We start from the raw sequence: 20,796 nt of genomic DNA, 5'->3' as shown, positions 1-20,796 counted from the left end.
GGTCCTGAGAAGGCCATTGGGTTGAGTTTACCTTTTGGACCACAGTGTCCACAGTTGAAAGACTAACCACAGGTTTGCGATTCTTACCTTACTTTGAAGAAACAGTCATAGCTGTTATACAGTGTCTTTAAAATGTTTGAATTTACTTCTGTTAGCAATTTGGTGTGACCACCAGAGAAAGTGATTAAGATTCTTATGACTCTTTGAATCTTGAGTTAGTTTGCTAATATGTTTATCTTCATTCAGCTTTCTAAATAAGCTCCTTCCTTGCCATTTTCTTGGGTTTTTTACCACTTTGTGATAAATTCATATGGGTTCTCACCTCAAACAAAACTAAGACTCCGGGCTTCCCTGGTGGCACAGTGGTTGAGAGTCCACCTGCCGATGCAGGGGACACGGGTTCGTGCCCCGGTCCGGGAAGATCCCACATGCCACGGAGCGGCTGGGCCCGTGAGCCATGGCCGCCGAGCCTGCGCGTCTGGAGCCTGGGCTCCACAACGGGAGAGGCCACAGCAGTGAGAGGCCTGCGTACCGCAAAAAAACAAAAACAAACAAACAAACAAAAAAAACCTAAGATTCCAAAATATGTAGTAACTTATTCACTTTTTTTCTAATGAGATAACTTTTATTTGCATGTTCTTTGGACATAAAAGCTGTTTGAAAAGGCCTTGGATGTCGCTGTTGACGGCTCTGTTGACACTTGGGCAACATCAGTGCCCCAAGTGAGGAAATTCTGTCACCTTTTCTCTTCCCACTTGGTTTTGATAGTGATTTCCAGCCACTTGAGAGAGAAATGAAGGTGTGTCTACATGTGGTATCCAAGCCCCAGATAAAAGCCCCAAACCCTGGAATGTCATTCAGACATTGGACTCCCTGAAAAAGTAGTCCCAGTGTATGCTCTTTGCATACCAGTGGCATATTTTCATGTGTGATTGATTCTGAGAGCAACTCTGTCTCTGAAAGACTAAGGATGAGGGGATGACAGAGCGAGTGGAACAATCTAGAAATGGTCAGGTCAAGGGTAGACTCTCTCCTCTTGGCTGAATGTTTAGCCAGCGGCAGCTGTGTCTCCCAGCTGAGGGCCGATGTTCGCTGGTGATGATTTTTCAGGTAGCTGATCAGGTAACGCTGCCTCCTTGGGAAGCTGGTTGAGAGACACAGAGGCCCAGGCGGCTGCTGACACTGACATGAATTGACCCTTGTGTTCTGGTCCCACAGGCCCGCACTCAGAGCCTCCATCCTGCAATGCCAACTCCATCTCCTGCCCTTCAGCCTGCACTTGCAGTAATAACATCGTGGACTGTCGAGGGAAGGGCTTGATGGAGATCCCCGCCAACTTGCCAGAGGGCATCGTTGAAATGTAAGTGCCTGTCTGCCGCCCTCTGTCCCTGGCGAGTGCACCTCTTGGTCTCATCCAGTCCCCCACAGGCTGGCGGCATGCTGGGCTGTTAGAGCTGACTGTTGAAAGCACTCAGCAATCTCTTTGCTCTCTTTCCAGGCTTTCCCAGGTATGATAGCTCAGGGGTCAAGAGCGTAGATTCTAGAGCACAGTCAGCAAATGACAGCCCGTGGGCCAAGTATGTCCACCACCTATTTTTGTAAATAAAGTTTTATTGGAACACAGCCACACCCATTCATTTATGTATTGCCTATGGCTGTTCTTGTAGGGCATTACTGAATAGTTGTGACCAAGGAACTTACAGCCCACCAAGCCTAATATATCTTCTGTCTGGCCCTTTGCAGTAAAGGTTGGCCAGTCCCTGCCCTAGAGTCACCCCGGGATTATATCCTGGCTCTACCATGTACTAGCTGTTTGTGATTATGGGCAAAACAATTGCTCTCCCTCGTCTCTAGTATTCTCATTTATAGTAATGTGATAATTATAGTATTACTGAACGGGTCATTGTGAAAACTAAATGAAATACCACATGTAAAGCACTTAATATAGCCCTTGACAGAAGGGCAAGCCTTCTATAAAATGGTGGTGGAGGAGGAAAGTATACAAATAATGAACTGATTTCACAGCTACTGTTACTGAGCAAGAGACTGAGCTCTTAATCATTTCAAATCAGATTATTGTCGTCTAAGTTAGACCTTTAGGTAATGAGACAAGATTGTGTGTGTCTATGTGTGTGCACAGGTATCCAAAACTCCAGTAAAATTTGTTTGTCCCCGTAACTTAATCTTGTCCACTCTTCTCTCATATGTTAGAAAATGGCCAGTGTCTCATTCTGGATTGAGTAGAGGGTCAGTGAACACTGACCTGAAGGTCACTCTTTACATGACAATAACTGTTTTCATTTCTACCTTCATCTTTAGATGGCTTTATTAAACACATGATTAGATGGAACCCCCCCAACTAGAAACATCATTAGATAAAATCTCTCCAAATAAAAGATATTGTATACATTTCCCTCACCTCTCTGCTGCATCATCTCCTCTCCCTACTCTCCCTCCCCCTCCCCCTCCTCTCCTTCCTCCTCCTCCCTTTTCCCCTCCCCCCTTCCTCTTTCTCCTCTTATGCAAGCCCTTCTGTTCCCAATGCATTCCAATAGATGACCCATTGACCCTTTCATTCATTCATGCACTCATTCAACAAACATCTATTGTGAGCCCACTGTGGTCCAATCATTGTTCTGTGCTTAGGGAGCAGCAGTGAACAAAATAGACCAAATTTCTGCCTTTATGGTGCTTGCATTCTAGTTGAGGGAACAGTGCAACAAACAATAAACAGAAGTGAATTAGATATTATGTTAGAAGATGGTAGGTTGGGTGGAGAAAAATAAAGAAGTGAGTGAGAGAAAAAGCAAGTGGATATCTGGAGGAGAGTATTGCAAATAGAGGGGACAGCATGCACAAAGGCCCTGAGGTAGGACTGTGCCTGGTATACCAGAAGGCCAGTGTGGCTGGAGTGGAGGAAACACAAGGAAGAGTGTCAGACAATGAGGTCAGAGGGGTAATGAGGGGCCAGATCATTTTAATGACTTTGGTTTCACCCTGATTGAGATGAGAAGAAACATACAACTTACAACAGGGGAGCCTTTGTTTCTTCTTTCTTCAGTTGCTTTGTCAGCTTTTCTCTGATTCCCTTTCAAACGTTCTTCCCCAGCCCCAGTGGACACAACCCATGCCTCCACACCCTTCCTGCAGGCAGCAGCTAGTCAGCCACGTGTGTTCTTTTGGCCCTGAAATCCACACCTTCTGTACCTTCCTCCACCTTCACTCAGCCGTCAGTCTTCTTTTAGCAAAAACCAACAGTGAATTCCCTTTGTGCTTTACTGTGACTCGCCTTCACTCCTTGTGGTCCCTTGCTCTAGCCTTGGAGAGCCCTTCCTTCCTGGGACTTCACTTAGACCTCACACCTGTCCCGCCCATCCCCACCCCCTGCCCTTTGTCCCCCATTTCACCCTACACCTGTCCCTCCTCTCTGCCTTTTCTGTACCGTTCCCCCATCTCTTTTCTCCCTCCCTTGATCCACCCCCCCTTCTTTCCCTCTCTGCACCCACAGTCTTCCCACCTTCCTCCCCAGCCCAGTCTCTTTCTCTACCCATTTAACCCTGCGCTCCTCACTACAAGAGCCATTCCCTCTATCCATGCCAGGGTAGGACTCTGGGCCTCCCAACAAGGGTGTCAAGACAGAATTCCTGCCAACATTCATCTCATTTCAGATTCCCATAGCACCTTGCTTTGTTTCTCTGCCCCGCCTTGTTCCTTTCCCCTTCCATCTGCCAGTTTTTATCTTTTCTCTTTGGCAACCACAGACCTTCCGCTGACCAGGTCTCAGACCACAGCCGTCCCCACGCCTGCCCTGATTCAGGAGCTCGGGCCTGCCCACCTGCCTCTCCCACTCTACATCCCTATACCTCCAGCCTGGGCCTCACGGGCACACAGCTCAGGTGTCTGGGGGAGAGAAATTACAGACGTCCCCACTGGAGATGCGACCCATGGAGGCCAGACCATACCTGGGCCATTGAGCTCACACCTGGACATTGAATTTTAAAAGGAACGTTGACAAGCTAGACTAGTTATTTCTGAAAGGCTGTCTGATTATTACTGAGTTTTTCCTTAAATGAGGTCAAGTAAGAATAACAAGAACAGGGCTTCCCTGGTTGCGCAGGGGTTGAGAGTTCGCCTGCCGATGCAGGGGACACGGGTTCGTGCCCTGGTCCGGGAGGATCCCACATGCCGCGGAGCGGCTGGGCCCGTGAGCCATGGCCACTGAGCCTGCGCGTCCGGAGCCTGTGCTCGGCAACAGGCGAGGCCACAGCAGTGAGAGGCCCGTGTACCGCAAAAAAAAAAAAAAAAAAAAAAAAAAGAATAACAAGAACAATGTGATCTTTTTGCATTGAGCAAAAATATTCCATTTCAAGAAGTGTCCTTTATTTTAAATTTCTAGACTTCCTTACTCTGTTATCATTGTTGTTAAAAATACTCTTCATTTTATAAAATGATGGCCACTGAAGGATGAGTATGTGTGTGTGATATAAATATGTGTTTAATCATATGTGTCATTATTATTATATAATTATAAATATAAGTCTATATATAAGTGTTATGTATAACAGACATACAGAGATTGCCTTAATTGACAAAATAAGAGGTCTGTAACCACCTAGCCTATGAAATCTAGAAGTCTGGGAATGGCCAACCTAGCTAGAGTACTTCTAAAAATAAGCAGCCGCAAACAGCAAGCACGGTCTTAAGAGTGTAGACCGTGAATCCAGGCAGACCCACATTTTAGCTCTGCCCTGCCTTTCCGCCATTGGCAAATAACGTTTCTGAGTCTTGGTTTACTCAACTGAAAAATTCAGAGGCTAGTGGTACCGTCTTAATGGTTTGTGTGAAAGTGAAATGAATATATGCTATCAGATGCTTAGTATTGGGTCTGGCCCATAGGATATACTATGTTAGCAGCGATTGGTATTGTTTTACTACAACTGCAGCTACTACTACCACCACTTTTATATTAGGCATGGTGAGAAAGGTTGGAAACCACATCACGGGAGCTGAAGCTACCTGCAGAAGATCCCTCCATAAAGCTCCGTCAGTTCTTTGAAGATTATGGTTGAGAGAACAGGTTCAAGAATTAGGCTAGACACTTGCATTGTGAATTGAGCGTGGCAATAGCTCATCTTCATGCAAATGTATGCAGACATGCAAATAAGGCTGCCCCTGTTGACCCGGCACACACGACCCACCAGACAGATTGCCTAGAACTTCTCTTGCTGTGTTTGTCTCATTCTCCTCTGTGATAAAATAAAGCTGAGGCATTAAAGCAGATGAGGCAAGATTCTCTGGTTAGATACTGGGAGAGGTGACATGTAAGAGAGACCTTTGCAGAGGAAACCTGTTTGTTCCCTAAGGCAACGAAGCTCGTGCCTGGGGATCTGTGTGTTGGCCTAAAAGTCTTTTTTTTTTTTTTCGGTATGTGGGCCTCTCACTGTTGTGGCCTCTCCCGTTGCGGAGCACAGGCTCCGGACGCGCAGGCTCAGCGGCCATGGCTCACGGGCCCAGCCGCTCCGCGGCATGTGGGATCTTCCCGGACCGGGGCACGAACCCGTGTCCCCTGCATCGGCTGGCGAACCCTTAACCACTGCGCCACCAGGGAAGCCCCTAAAAGTCTTTTGAGCCGTTAAAATTCATCCTCTTATCAATGAGAGAAGACCAGCAGGTGGGGGAGGTTGAAAGATGAGAAAGAGGGAGCAGAGAGTAGAAACTGTAGCGTGCACCCCAAGATGCACAGGAAGTGTCTGATTTATCATCCCAAAGACATCTGAACATGACTTCTCTTTTTACCATCAAGAATTCCACCTCATGTCCATAGCCACCTATATAACCCAGATTTCTCCTTCTCTTTAGCGTCGCTCGGCACCACATCTGGTTCTCTGTTCCCTATATGTGCAATCCTTAGCTGGTAGTGATGCTCTTGAACCTTGGGAGGGGTTCTGCACTCCCCAACATTCAGGGGAAGGAAGGTCTATCTCTCATGCAAAGCAATCTGGCAGACTCTTTTAGATTTTTTTCAAAGCCAAAGCAGCTCAGAGAAGTGTGCACTGGTCTCCCTGAATAGCAGAGCCAATTCCTCTAAAAACAGCTTTCTTCCAGAGAACCCACAGTGAGACAGTTCACTGCAGATTTTCCTCAAAACTGAGCTCCCACCAACAGCACTGTTCTTGCTGCTCCGTGTCGTTTCTCTGAACCCGCTCCAGCCTCCAGCAGGGATAGATTCTGGGAAGAGCCAGAGACCCACACGTTCTTCTGTTCTGTGGTCTTCGTTCCGCCCTCCTGGCCTCAGGGCTCGAGAGGGGCCATCTGTACCTAGAACCTCATCTTCATCTCTGTCCCATCTTCTTCCATTTTTGCTCTGTACCTCCACTTAGTATCATCCCGGGTCTCATGCCCTTGGCTATAACAGGTAAATTTAGTTGCCAGAGAAAGATTGTGGATGGACTTACACGTCAAATCATAAATCAAAAGCATGTAGGGGAAAAGGTAGCCCCATTTTCCACCTAGCCTCACCTCAACCCCACTGTTTATCTGGGGTGGGGAGATAAACAATGGTTTATCTGCTAAACAAAGCAAATATGCCCCCATGATACTGGTCACCAGGGACATTTTTAAAAAGAGAGAAAAGTTTAAAAACAAAGCAGCCAGCAGAGCAAAAGGGCTGGAGGGCTCTGGAAATCATCAACATCCGGGATTCTTTTCCTTTTCTAAAAAAATTGAAGTATAGTTATTTACTAGGTTGTGCCAGTCTCTGCTGTACAGCAAAGTGACTCAGTTTTACACATATATACATTCTTTTTTTTATATTCTTTTCCTTTATGGTTTATCCCAGGATATTGAACACAGTTCCCTGTGCTATACAGTAGGACCTTGTTGTTTATCCATTCTAAATGTAATAGTTTGCATTTACCGACCCCAAATTCCCAGTCCATCCCTCTCCCTCCCCCACCTCTCCCTTGGCAACCACAAGTCCGTTCTGTATGTCTGTGAGTCTGTTTCTGTCCTGTAGATAAGTTCATTTGTGTCATATTTTAGATTCCACATGTAAGTGATATCATATGGTATTTGTCTTTTTCTTTCTGACTTATTTCACTTAGTGTGATCATCTCTAGCTGCAGCCACATTGCTGCAAATGGCATTATTTTGTTCTTTTTTATGGCTGAGTAATATTCCATTGTATATACATACCACATCTTCTTCTGAGGACACGAGGTTTCTGGGGGGCTGCCATGTGGAAGGAGGGGGAATGGGGTGGGTTGGGGGCAGGTGGGATAAAGGTGAAGCTGATCAGGCAGCAGAATAATTAAGAACAGAGCCTTGTGGTAGATAGTCCTGGGTTTGGATCCCGGTTCTGCCTCTTTGGGTACCTTTCTTAACATCTCATGTTTCACTTAGTTCCCATCTTTGCAAAATGGGGCTCATCGTCCCTACTCAAGATTCTCCATGAAGATTAAATAATATAACCTAATTGCATAGAAAGTTAGCACAACGTTTGAAGGCTCCTAAGTGGAATCTAAAAGGAAAAAGCTTGTGCACATGTTACATATGTGACATGATAGAATGCTTTAGTCTCAAGTTCTCATTTTTTTCTAAGTTGACGACAAAGATTTGTCTGCTGGAGGCATCTGAGAATACGCATATAATAAGAAGAGCAAATCTGGCTCTGTGTCTGCACCTCGGTTTTCTGTAGGCAATGCCAGGTGCTCTGCAAAGCTGGTTAGGAATGACTCATGTCACATATGCCCACATGCCTCATCTCTGTTGTTATTATATTAGTGATACTACTTGCTTTGTAGTATTGCTGAAGGAATAAAATGAGCCAGTGTGTGAAGAGCACGGTGTCTGATATATAGAAAGCCCTCAATAAATGGTAGATGTCCACCATTATTGCAACCGATATTCGAATCCAGCTCCAGAAACTCTTTATCAGGTGACTTGCTGCCATGGCCCTGCACTAGCTATGCCCCTGCCAGTCCCTCTGGCATCACGTTGACTTATGTATTGCTAGAAATATATTGTGTTCAGTCGCGTGTTTGCGAATGACAGATCATTAAGGAAGCACTGAGGAACTAGGGCAAATCAATACAGAACGCAAATGACTGAAGCCCCCATCAGATGTTCGCATTGCTTCTACCAGCGCCGGAAGACGCTCAGATGTTTGGTTTGTATGTTTGTTTTTATGCTAGTTCTATTAAATCAGTTTGCAGCCGGAAGAATGTTTGCCAAAGAAAGACACATGTGCCGGTTAAGAGAGACCAAAGACAGCCGCTGGCTTCAGACACATCCCTAAATGTGACAGTTTTTGCTGACGCTAAAGCTGCTTTTTGTCCTTCACTCTGAATTTTTGTCCCTGGGAGTACGGATCTTTGCATGCTTGTTCCAAGCCATGTAAACCCCACCAGAGGCTGCTGCTGTGTAGAGCCTGTGTGTGTGCCCACACACGTGCGTGTGCACACACACCCCAGACTTCCATCCTTGACCGAGGGGCAGTTTTCCTGAGGATAAGTGGGCAATGACTAAAGGAATAGAGGTGCCTCAGCAGCGAACGGTGTTCAGCAAAGCTCAGTGACCGAGAGTGCAGGCTTTCCAATGGGATGAACTTGAGTTTGAGTCCCGGCTGTAGCTCTTCCTGGCTTTGTGAATATGGACAAGTGACTTAACGTCTCTGAGCCTCGGTGTTCTCATGTTTAAAGTGGGAGTAGTGATAACAAACAGGGTCTGCCTCAGAGAGGTGTCAATACTAAGTTAGATGTACGGTGCAGAGCTCTTAGTCTGATGCCTGACTTACAAGTCCAAGCTGATACCTAGTAGGTCTTACTGTCATCGTCCTCACCCTTGCCTTAACTTTACATCTGAAGTACACCGACAAGCTCTAATGCCCCCTGGGGCAAGGCTCACCCACATCATGTCCTGGCCTTGGCACCCTGTAAGGGTGTTGCATGTCCAGCGGGTACCCACAGCAGCATAACAGGCAGAGAGACTGCAGAAATAAAGACCATCCCCAGAGTGTGCAAGGGTAGAGCGTACAGGATACGCAGCAACGTCCCTGCCAGGGTTAACAGGCTGAGATGGGAGTTCTTTGTTCAAAGCCACACCTTTGCAGTCTATTTGCATATTTTATACATATATTGTTATATGTGTGTGTGTGTGTGTATATATATATATACACACACGTGCATCTATATTCCATCTTCCCTCAACTCCCACAGCCTTTTCACAACATACCTACTTCTGCAGAGACTGCATGATGTCTCAGAAGGAGTACTGGGGTCTTCACCCCTTAAACTTTTCTGGGACTTTGGGAAAGCTATGTTAGTATATGGACTTCACTTTCTCTGTTTTCAAAAAATAGAGAAGGCAGTGCATCCAATGGACGGAAAGAGAAAGATGCCAGTTCCGCCACCTATTAGCTCTGGCACTTCGGATAGGCTCTTTGATCCATGTAGGTTTTATTTTCCTCGTCCACAAAGTAGGGCCAACACAGCTTGCCTCAGAAGGATTCACAGAGTGTAAGGATTCACAGAGATAATAGACCTAAACCAACTCGATTCCATAAAGGACAACGCTTCTTGTTATGTTAGCAATAAAATCTGGTTCTGTGATGGACCGTCTTGGGCTGGTCTCTATCACCAGATGATTAAACTCCTTGGGGATGGGTATCACATCCTACTCACTGTTTCGTCCTTCCCTTAGCTCTTGCACCCATTGCTAAAGTGGACGTTATTCATTATGAACTGCACGGTCAGCCAGCTGACCTGACTAGCTTGGGCTCTTGGCCTGCAGCCGGGAGCAGTGCAGAAACTGAGGGGATGGCCGTCGTTACAGACAGTGGCTCTCTCCAGAGGCATCCTCCAGCCGCAATCCCCCTGCCAAGATGGCAGGTGAACCCCAGGATTCCTGGAGAGCATCTGCCACCCGACTGGCAGCCCCAGAGGTTCACAGAGCTGCTGCCTTGGCTGAGAAATCCCTGAACTCTGCTCAGCTGGGAAATGAGAATGTCCTTGGAACTTCTCAGTCAAGGCAGCCTGCCCGGGTCTGCTGCCTCTGTGGGTGGCTATATCCAGGAGCCCGCAGCCTCTGCGACCTCGTGGCATGCTTTTTTGGCTCACCACAGGCCAACCAGGCCGCTGTCCAGCCAGCCTATGCCCACGTGCTCGACAGAGCACACTCCCCGGCCCCTCCGGCCCCAAAGAGGCTCTCTTAATAGACCGTGGCAGCCTCATTTGTAGACTCGATTCATCCGGCAGCCAAGAATGATCTGTCCTGATGCTCCCTCTCTCCTCGCACCCAGCCTTCCTCTTTCTCCACCCCCCTCACCCCCTTCCTTTGGCCTGGAGAGTGATTTGTCTGTGTTATGGGTAGGCCTGACAAACCATTCCACGTTAGCAGCTGAGATGTTGTTTGAAATGGGAAAATTGCTGGCAGACTGCTCCATTAGTGGTTCCAGTAACAAATACTCTCTTTCCCCCAATGAAGATGAGATTGCAGAGGCACAAATTAATACAACTGTCTCCCCTCTTCTGCAGCGGGGATTACTCTTCAAGATGAATGGGTTCATCCCAGCCAGAAGTGTGCATCCTCCAAATGGAGCCTCCAAGCGAGCCAGTTCCTCCCATGTCTGCCTTGTGCTCCCCCAGCCCTCCCCTTGCGCGCGCGCGCACGCACACACACACACACACACACACACACACACACACACACACACCATACACACACACACACACACACCATACACACACACACACACACACACACACACACACACACACTTTTTTATGTCTTCCCAGCAGAGGGTTTGGGGATCATTCATGCCAAATGAGGAGGTGATGAAAAGATCCACACCTCGGAGAGACGCGAGATGTGGACCAGGCCACCATTCATCACCTCTAATAGCGGGCCCCGCCTTCCGCTCATGCCTGTTTCCCACCACACCTGTTCTTGGCGGCGGGAAGTCATTTGATAGATGAAAGAATGAAGGATGAAAAGGCTTGCTCACTCCCCATGCTCCTTCTCTTCCAAGGAAGCTCTGGGCCCTGGGCCTGCAGCATCTCTTGTTCTTTCTGGAGTAATAGGAGAGAGAGCAATTCAGCAAAGTCCGTAAGGCCATAAAGCTACAGACTGTAGCAACAACCCAGGGGAGTGATCCATTCGGGGCCCCTGGGGCCCTCAGGATATCAGGGAGCCAGTGTGATGAATGTCAGGCTGGGAGCCTAGAGACTTGAAGGCTATTTCTTCATCATATTAGAACAGCCAATTGAAAAACCCAGAAACAAATACTGAATCATTAGGTTGTACACCTGAAACTAAAGTTATATGTCAATTATACCTCCATTAAAAAAAAGAAAAGCCCAGAAGTGCAGTCTCTGCCTGTACTGCACCCCAGCAGCAGGATGGTGGAGGTTTTCACTGAATGGTGACATGCTTCCAGAACAGGTAGGCATTGCTATCTGTCCATCTGTCTTTACTCTTCCTTCTCTTTATCCCTTTGACTTTTTCAGCCTTCTGGTTACTTCCTATAGCATTTTCTGAAGATGACAGCTGCCTCCCAAAGACAACGTATCGTAAACGAGAACCAAATATACTCAAGGAGAAGACATCTTTTCTAGCTTTCTCCCAGGGGTATCAGACCCTGAGCTGACTGCCCCACACACCAGAACCCCAGTCTCTGGCTTTCGGACGGTGTTTACCAAGTCTCCCTCATCTAAGAATGTATGCCACATGATGGGAGAGACCATCCTGTCCTCAAGGCCCCCGGCAACCATTTGTTGATGGGTGGATGGTTAATCGACTCTTTTCTGCTCTGTTTCTCAGACGCCTGGAACAGAACTCCATCAAATCCATCCCTGCTGGAGCCTTCACCCAATACAAGAAACTGAAGCGAATGTAAGTCTCCCCTGGAGAGAAATGGGCCCAAATGTTTTCAGTTCGGGGGGTACTGTGTGTAGTGGGCAGGCTGCCCAGATGAGAGGCTGCATCACAGCCCTCAGGAGAGTGCAGTGTCAGACCTGGAATGGCTCCCAAGACGGGGAGGTAAGACCAGGGTGCTGCATTCAGATGGGGCGGTGTATGGGTTTAGGCACCTCAGATCTAAGGGCGACTCCAACTAGAGTGAAGTAAAATTATCTGGGTGGGAGGTGGGGCTGTGTCAGCCTAAAACAATCCCATCTCACCATTTGATTGTCCCCTGGTTTGGGGGATGCGGACCTCAAGCAGGAGCTTCAGTAGAGATGTGGCCGTTTCCCTATATCATCCTACAGCACCGTCACCAGCATCCCTACCACCGTGCACGCATTCATCTAACAAATTCTTAGCCAGTGTCCATCAGGAACAAAGAACTGTGCTGGGATCTGTGGGTAGAGGGAGAACTAAAACGAAGTCTCCTCTGGTGGAGCTTGCGTATTTGAGTGGGAGGGCACAGAAATAAAACCCAGTAAATGTCAGAAACTGACCAGTACTAGAAAGTAAAACAAAAGAAGGGAAGGGGCTAGAGATTGATGGAGGGGTGGTCTCTAGATGGGTTGACCCATGAAGGCCTCCGCGTGCAAGCGACCTGAGTGAAGGAAAGGAGTGAGTCTAGAGGAGTTCTCAGGAGCATATGCATGGATGGTTTGCAGACTAGAGAGGAGGAACAGAGTGAATGAAGAGAAAGTGGTGGGGATTGTGCTGGAGACGTAGATAAGGGCCAGCTCCCGTGGGTTCTTTAGACCATGGTAAGGACTTTCTAATCTTTCTAAGTGAGATAAGAAGCCTTGGAACCTCCCTTGCCCATATGATGATCCCCAGCATGGCCATTACCACCATATCCAATAGCACGCCATCACTGCCGCTTATCAGTACCTGCTGACACCAACCCTGCAGTGTACCTTCCCTACTCCATTGACAGCATCTGAGCCTCACGGCCCTCGTCCCTGCCATCGTGGTAACGTCATCAGCACCACCCCTCCCCATCACGTGACCACCCTGAGCACGGATCTGTGAGTCACTCAGAGCGGGGTGCTCTGAAGGGAGGCTAGTAGGATTCAGAAACAACCCAGCCATTGCCATCACAGATATTAAGAGCCTAGGAGGGAGGCTCCTGTCCCTTTTCCAGGCTAAGAAGTCATTTATTATAGCCCAGTAATCACGATGCTGCTTTCATTGCGCCTGCCTACTCCCTCTGGCCCCCCACACAGAGAAAAGAGAGAGGGCAGGTAGAAATATGCATGGACTTGGGTTTTGTTCCCTTGCACCGCGGGCTGATTCATCGGTTTCCCTTGAGTAGGAGGGCCTGCATTAAAGAGGTTAAGTGTCTGCTTGCTCCTTTTATGTTAAAAATAAACATCCCTGCGAAACAGTGGCATTGGTACGCTTTACCCTCAGATCCTAGGAAGGCAACTTCCCATCTCCCTGGAAAGCCACACCAAACAAGATTTTCTCCTGGTACAGTTCCAGAAGTAGAAACCAACATGATGCGCCAGCTCTAAGCACATACTCCTTCCCTCCCTTTGGCAGCCTTCCTGCTGGAGGAGCTGTATAAATAGAGGCCTTAATATTTAAACCTTGGGCCATTAATCTCCTGGCCTCCCTGCTTCTCCAGCTCACTCTCCACATGCACCCCCCCAATTCATTTTTAAAGCCCAGCTTGATTATGCAGCCAGATAGTAATTTCAGTGAAAAATGACAAGTTCAGTCACTGCCCCAACCTATATCTCTTACATGATTTAAGTGACTGCTCTAATTTTTTGTGAAGTCCAGGTAATTTAGAGTGTGACTCTGTTTTACTGTCCTTTCTCCATCCCATTGGAGTTGCCACGATCTGTGCATTCAAAATTCATAAGATCTTCTCCGTCACGACCTGGGAAGTAAATTTCATTTTTGATCACTTCTGATGCTATTGATATTTACTATGATGCCCTTTCCCCGCCCCCACCCCCCAACCAAGGGGATGGCGGTAGGGAAGACAGACCACTTAAATTTTTTTCTGACTAACAGAACTTCAGAAACCCAGACTGAAGTGCAAGGGCTTTGGAGAAGTAGGGTCCCTGGTGAAAACGGAATTTAAAACCCTAAGGGTGAACTCCTCCTAGGTATACGTGACCAGTTTATCTCTAATATCTCACAGAAAAAAGTTTTCCCTCAGCTGTGAGTGAACCTCATCCTCTTCTTATCTCCAATGACAAAAAGAAAAAAAAAATTTTCCTTGATTGAATGGCTTGATTGAATGTTGAATGGCTTTGTCCCCGAAGAGGATGAATTTCTAGCGGCCAGCTTAGTGTAAAAAACGTACTTCCAGGTGAAAACTAGTACCAAGATACAGGCGCCACCTGCAGGGAGAGTAGCAGACGTTACAGAGGATGCCCCAGTCTTACAGGGTTGGTTAACCGAGAGCGCTGACACTTGAAGGCCAAACCTTCAAAGGTGTTGAGTTCTTTCCCTCCCACGTTCTAAGGTAGAGCAATATTCCACGAGTTCCACCAGTTCCTAGTGTCTCACGCTTATAATCCCCGCTTGACCCTCGTCGGCACTGGAATTTACCACCTTTCTTCTGAACTGTATGCAAAGGCCGCTTCTTCTCCGCCGTCCAGTTTATCAAGACCCAGGGGACTGGGGTAGGCTTGAGACAGACCAGATTCTGAAATACTGGTCTAAAGTAAGACTCAGAAACCACCTGCTTGGGAATCATCTGGAAACTTGTTACGTATGCAGATTTCTAACCCCAGTTCTCCAGAGGGCCAAATCAGACCCTCTGTGGGTGCATTTTAATAAACACCCTAGTGAGGTTTGAGAACCACTGTTCATCGAGGGCGACCCAAACACCAGAAGTCAGCTCTGGGACCACCTGAGCGTGGAGATGGGTGGGCACTGAAGCCTTCCCCGGTCTACCTTCCTGTCCAGGGCCACCACCTTCTGCACCCATCACGGTGAAATGGAAGGGAGACTGCAGATGCCAGCTCTGTACCCACATCGCTGTGTCCAGTCACTTGTGGCTACAGGTCCTTTACCTGTGGCTGCTGTTCCCTTCCTGCAGAATGAAGAACTAAGATGAAGTGACCACCAGGGTCAGTTCCCAGCTAAACTATCACTTCTCCGGTCTCCATTCCCCAGCATCTCCAAATCACGAGACATCTCACCTTGTCCTTAGAGACGGGTGCATGCAGGAGTCTAGCTCTGAACTAGACATGAATTTGCCCTGACAAGGCTAAAGCAGAGGGCTTCCCCACTGGTCACAAAACCTCCTCTGACACGGCAGAGGGCCAAGGACCTTGAAGGGACATCACATTAAAAATGTCAGGAAAAAAAAAAAAACACCAAAGAAATAAACCAATGAGGCTTTCTCACTAGTCTGATCCGAGCACCGACCCTGCACGCTTGCCTGAAATGCCTTGCTAGGCAGCCAGGCTGGGGGCTAGCAAGATTAGGATAATCCGGAGCACTTGCTTGTTAAGACCCTTATACAAAAGCAGAGCTCTGAAGAAAAGGCCAGTGTAAGCTGACTAGTTTGCGAGCACAATCTGTGAATTTGTTAGAGGCGATCTCGCCTGCTAAAGGGATAAGCTCGACAGCCGTGCCTAAGCAACCTTAACCTGTGGAGTATCTTTCAACTCGCAGGTCTTGGAAACAAGGAGGGAAGGGAGCAGAGGACTAGGCAAAGGTTGTTGGGCGGCCCTTTTGAAGGATAGTAGAAGGAGGAGAGAAACAGGCAGAAGGACTGAGCTTAAGAGGCTGTGGGGCTGGGGCGTCTGGCCTCGCTGGAGGTAATTGCTAAGGAATCTGCTTAGATGTTCTTGCTTCTCGATATTCCCTTCCCTCCTCCTTGTTGATCCTCCGAGACCCCAGCTCTCCCTCTTCTCCACAAAAGCAAAGACCCATTGATTTATTTTGGTAAAGAAAAGGAACCAGAGAGGTTCATTGTAGCTGGAAATTGGAGCATCTCCCCTTCCGGGGACAGGAGCCCCAAGGCTGTCCCTGAGCTAATAACTCCTAAAGAGAAGTCTCCCTCTTCCGGAAAGTGTTGTTAGTGAGACAGGTGCTCAGAAGACCCTGGGGTGCTGCAGAGTGAGCAGCCTCTGGGTCAGGGAGATTCTTCTGCGCCAACGAGGCCAGGTTAGCTGCCTTCTAACACACAGCATCCTTCTCGCTCACACTATCCCAAAGCCCTGATCATCATCGCCCTGGGCTTGTTCCCGTCTCACGAGGACCGCCAGCGACAAGCCCACATCTCAAAGCCATCCCATGAGAATCTCATGATGTCTTTACATCACCCGGCCTGGAAGATGCACTGAACCAGACAGAGACTTAAGTCACTGCTCAAAACCTCCATTCAGGTCAGGAAGGAAAAGCCACTGGGGAGGTGAAATGACTCAGGACTTCTGGGGACAAAAATAAGCATTTGCCAAGGCGTGAGGCAAGAAAGTGAGGCTTCCGGGAACCTTGGGCTGTGTTTGACCAAGGCCAGCTTTTGCTTTGTTTATGCTATAATTGCTCGGTTGTGAGACCTACGATGAGGCCCTAACCTAACTGGCTTCCATTTCCCACCTGCAAAGTGAAGGCTCGCGTGTGCATGGCCCTATGTCAAAGTCAAGGTGCCACGACTGAGCATTCTTTGAAAGCCAAGGAGAGTGGTACAAATACAGAGCATTTTATCATGCGGCAGTTGAACTGAATGATCCTTAAGCCCCTGCTCGCACACTCTGAATAAATAAATTGATTAAGTGCTGAATTCATCCTCACCACTTCGCATACCTGAAATGCTTGGTCCACACTTTAGGAACGGCCATAGCACACCTTGAGCTATGTTCTCAGAGTCTCTGGTTAATTTTTCAGAGACATCAGCAAGAATCAGATCTCGGACATCGCTCCAGACGCCTTCCAGGGTCTGAAATCACTCACATCTCTGTAAGTGGGGAGCAAAGCGCGTAGGGTGTGGGTGGGAGCATGGGCGAGGGGGGCGTCCATATTTTTCAGGGGGTGTTTATCAAGGTTTTATGTTCCCTTACACACTTGTGTCAACCTGGTAAAAGAAACAAATATTTCTTCAGGGGAAATTGATCTTGGGGAATATTTCTACAAGCCCAAATGCATTCTTTTTATTGATTAAGTGCCCAGCAGCCTTCCTGGTTATTGGCTTCTAATTCAAATGCATCTTCTCCTCTAACCGCACTCCCATCCCACATGCCTAGGCAGTGCTGTCCGGGGAGGTGGAGGGAGAGAGTCGTAATGTATGATTATTACCATGTGCCCATTTTACCCGTGCGTGTGACCTTGTCAAGGAAGGAGCTCATTTTCTTCCTCTGATTTGAAGCCTTTTTCTCCAGACCAACCTCACGGCTATTGTCCTGAGAAAGCATTAACCCCATCCTATAAGCCTTTCTTTTCTTTGACTTTCAAACCCTAAAGCAGCCTAGTGGATGGAACCAAAGCTGTGCCCACCAGGGGCTCAGAGACCCTCAGGGGCAGCGAAGTACAGAGCTTTGTCCTGATTTCTGCCAGTGACTCGCCCTGTGGCACAGGGACTGTCCCTTGAGTCTTCTGTGCACATTCCCTCACAGGCAAAATGGGGACGATGACACCTTTCCTGCCTGACACACATTCATGATTACAGTCCCAACAATCATTGGCAGTACTTACTGAGCACCTACTCTGTACCTGGTACTATTCTAGGAGGCTTGCAAGTTTTACCCTCACCATGACCTAAAATATAGGCTCTATCCTCTCCTGTCTTTAATGGTTGGAGAAATTGGGTGATCTAAGCTCCACACAGACAGAGGTTTTTATTTCTTTTGATCCTGGCTGAATCTCTGGCACCTCAAACAGTACCTGGCACGTAGTTATCGTGCCCAAAAAAATGTGTTGGATAACTTATTTTTGAGTAACTTATCCAAAGTCCGCGGTAACAAGCGAGAGAGGCAGGATTTAGACCCAAGCAGTCTGACTCCAGAACCGTGCTCTTGGTCCCCATGCTATGCTGCCCTCCTGAGATAACATAAAAAGTATAAGATACAGCAAAGGTATCATCAGTTGATATTTTTTGTATTATTTGGTGACCTGCCCACCCGGGCAAGAGTGAGGATGCTCAGAGGCAAGCTGTCCATGCTTTGTCTCTCTGTGCAACCGGTTTGTTTAATGGATAAGTGGGCAGGTAACAAGACACACATTCTTCCCCCAGCTGGCCCTATCCCACTGGGAAGGGGCTGAAGACAGGGAAGTCTCTTGATTCAGTTGTTGCCTGCTGCTGGCGGAGTCAAGTAGTTTCATTTATCAGGTAGAACATCTGGCTGGGATATCAAAGACAGGATTGTGTGTGAGATTAGTGTCTGCTTATTGCGCTGAAGATCACAGAGGAGAAGGGAGAGTGGCCATCTGCCACCGCGGTCCTATCCCCACCCTCCTGTTCCCCTTGTCTGCTGTCTCTCTGCTGGGATCTGGGAACAGTCTGAGGACAGTGAGACGCTTCCTGTCTTGCAGGAAAAGAAATTCAAAATCTGGTTGCCAAACAGGACATTGGCATGCCACTAGCCAATTCTGAAATATATCAGGGCATTGTTTAAGTGAAGCGCCTCTCACCCCCAATGCATGCATTTAGCCATTCAGTAGATGCCTCCTGTGTACTGAGTAGCCTTATAGGCACTGAGAATGTGGCAGTGAACTGGACAGACAAGACCCTTGACATCATGGAGCTTTGAATACCAACACACCCAATCCAAAGTCAGGAATGGCCAACGGAAAGGGCAGGAAAGCCTTTACCCCAGACCTCTTCATTCTTTTTTTTTAAATTTATTTATTTTTGGCTGCACTGGGTCTTCGCTGCTGCGCGCGGGCTTTCTCTAGTTGCGGTGAGCGGGGGCTACTCTTTGTTGTAGTGCGCGGGCTTCTCATTGCGGTGGCTTCTCTTGTTGCGGAGCATGGGCTCTAGGCACACGGGCTCCAGTAGTTGTGTCACGTAGGCTCAGTAGTTGTGGCTCGCGGGCTCTAGAGCACAGGCTCAGTAGTTGTGGCGCACGGGCTTAGTTGCTCCGCGGCATGTGGGATCTTCCCGGACCAGGGCTCGAACCCGTGTCCCCTGCAGTGGCAGGCGGATTCTTAACCACTGCACCACCAGGAGAGCCCAGAGCTGTTCATTCTTTCAACAGATATTTATTGTGTTAGATCCTATTCAGATTTCGACTCTAGGGACCCAACCATGAGCAAGCCACATGATGTCACCACATACAGAACCTATACTCAAGGGGGCCAGTGCGGGCGGCACAGAAAATGTTTAAAATAAATAAATGTATAAGTAATATAACATGACGTAATGAAAAGGGATGAAGAAATAAAAATAGAGTGACAGGTGGTAGAAAATGTTGACTAAGATATTCAAGAGAAGCTTCCCAAGGACGAGGTGTTTGAGCCCAGATCTGAAAGGTGGGAAGGAAAGTCAAGGAGAGATCTGGGGATAAAGCCAGACAGGTCTACACCCAGGTGCCCCAAGGTGGACCCACAGCCCACGTCAGCCTGCCGGAGAGTAGTTTTGACCCACTGAAGCTTAGAGACGCCCCATACGGACACATGATTTGAGGAACCCCTCCCCCCCCGCCAGCCCCGTTGTCCCTCCGGCTTCTGCTACGCTGCAGGTTCTAACATCAGCGAACAGACAGTGACACGACTGCATTTGGCACAGTGAGCAGTGGGACATTAATAATATGAATTACAAATGCAAGCCTGAGCCATTGTGCTGACTTTTATTTAGCCGTTAGTTTGTTGAAACATTCATGAAACACACCCGCAGGCTGAGCGGGAGGCTCACTCTTCGCTCCTGGTGGCGTCTGGAAGATGGGGAGTTGGGTTTATCGCTCCCATTGACCGTTTCCTCATCCTAATATTTGGCCTCCTCGATGACACATCACAGCCTGAATTTGCAATCTGAGTGGGGATCGAATCCTGCGTTCATTCAAGGCACTCCAGAGCTCGAGAGGGAATTTTTTTTTTTTAATTCTTCTTAGCTAAGTTCCCTCCATCTCGGAGGAGGCTGGACCCAAGAGACAGCAAAGTCTGTGCCATGGATGAGAGCAGAGAGAGGCCAGCAGTGTCTTCGGGGGAGGCAGACCCAGTACACTTCTTCCCTAAGCCTCACAGATCACCAGAGACCAGCCCTTGAATAGGACACCCAGTGTGAGGGACTCTGTAGGCTGGAAGAGAGAAGGGTAAAAGAATTCTGAGTTCCTTAGCTCCTAGAGCTCAGAGGATAGGAAAAAAGGCTGTAATGTAGAAGCTGCTGGTACCGCGATAACAATTCCTTGCTCCCTAGTTTTTCCTAAGAGCCAGTCCTTGACTCAGCAGTCCCTGAGCCATCTGGTTAGGACGCCAGATACCCAAAGCCCTGTCTAGATGGATGATAAAGGACTCAGCTCAGGAATTCCTAGGATGCAACAGGATATTAAAAGGAAACGTTCTATATAGGCTGGGCTCAGCCTGATCAATACCCATTGAAGACAAGAAAACACAGGGCCGGCCAGCTTCCCACACATCTTATTTACTGCTGGGGTGTGAGTCATATTAGCAGCTCTGGGAGACACCACAAAGCGATTGCGTCTTCCTATTGTGGGTGATTTATTGAGCTGGGCTGCCCAGGGGTAGAACAGGCTGGAGCCCATTTCTCCTCGCCTCCCGGACAGCCTGCCCCTGCAGCCCCCCCAGTGGCACTAGCCCACTGTCTCACTGGGAAGGAGAAGGTGAGGCAGGCTGGGGAAGCCAGTGCTCTGAGATGCCCCCCAGAGCGGGCCAAGCTGGTGGCCTCCTCCTTGAAGGAGTTCCAGTGGCCTCTCATCCGCA

At 48.2% G+C, this 20,796-nt stretch overlaps 1 protein-coding gene across 1 annotated transcript in view; it reads left to right on the top strand.

Annotated features, from left to right (window-relative positions):
• SLIT3 (slit guidance ligand 3) overlaps positions 1-20,796 on the top strand; it is a 598,723-nt gene that overhangs the window by 472,787 nt on the left and 105,140 nt on the right. The window contains exons 9-11 of the mRNA XM_082650871.1: positions 1,219-1,360; positions 11,818-11,889; positions 16,810-16,881. Of these exons, the coding sequence (XP_082506997.1) occupies positions 1,219-1,360; positions 11,818-11,889; positions 16,810-16,881 (286 nt within the window). The remainder of the gene's footprint in view (positions 1-1,218; positions 1,361-11,817; positions 11,890-16,809; positions 16,882-20,796) is intronic.

The sequence above is a fragment of the Grampus griseus genome, assembly GCF_964374135.1.
Source record: "Grampus griseus genome assembly, chromosome: 3".
NCBI lineage: Eukaryota > Metazoa > Chordata > Mammalia > Artiodactyla > Delphinidae > Grampus > Grampus griseus.
This window is presented reverse-complemented; position numbering and strand designations above follow the sequence as displayed.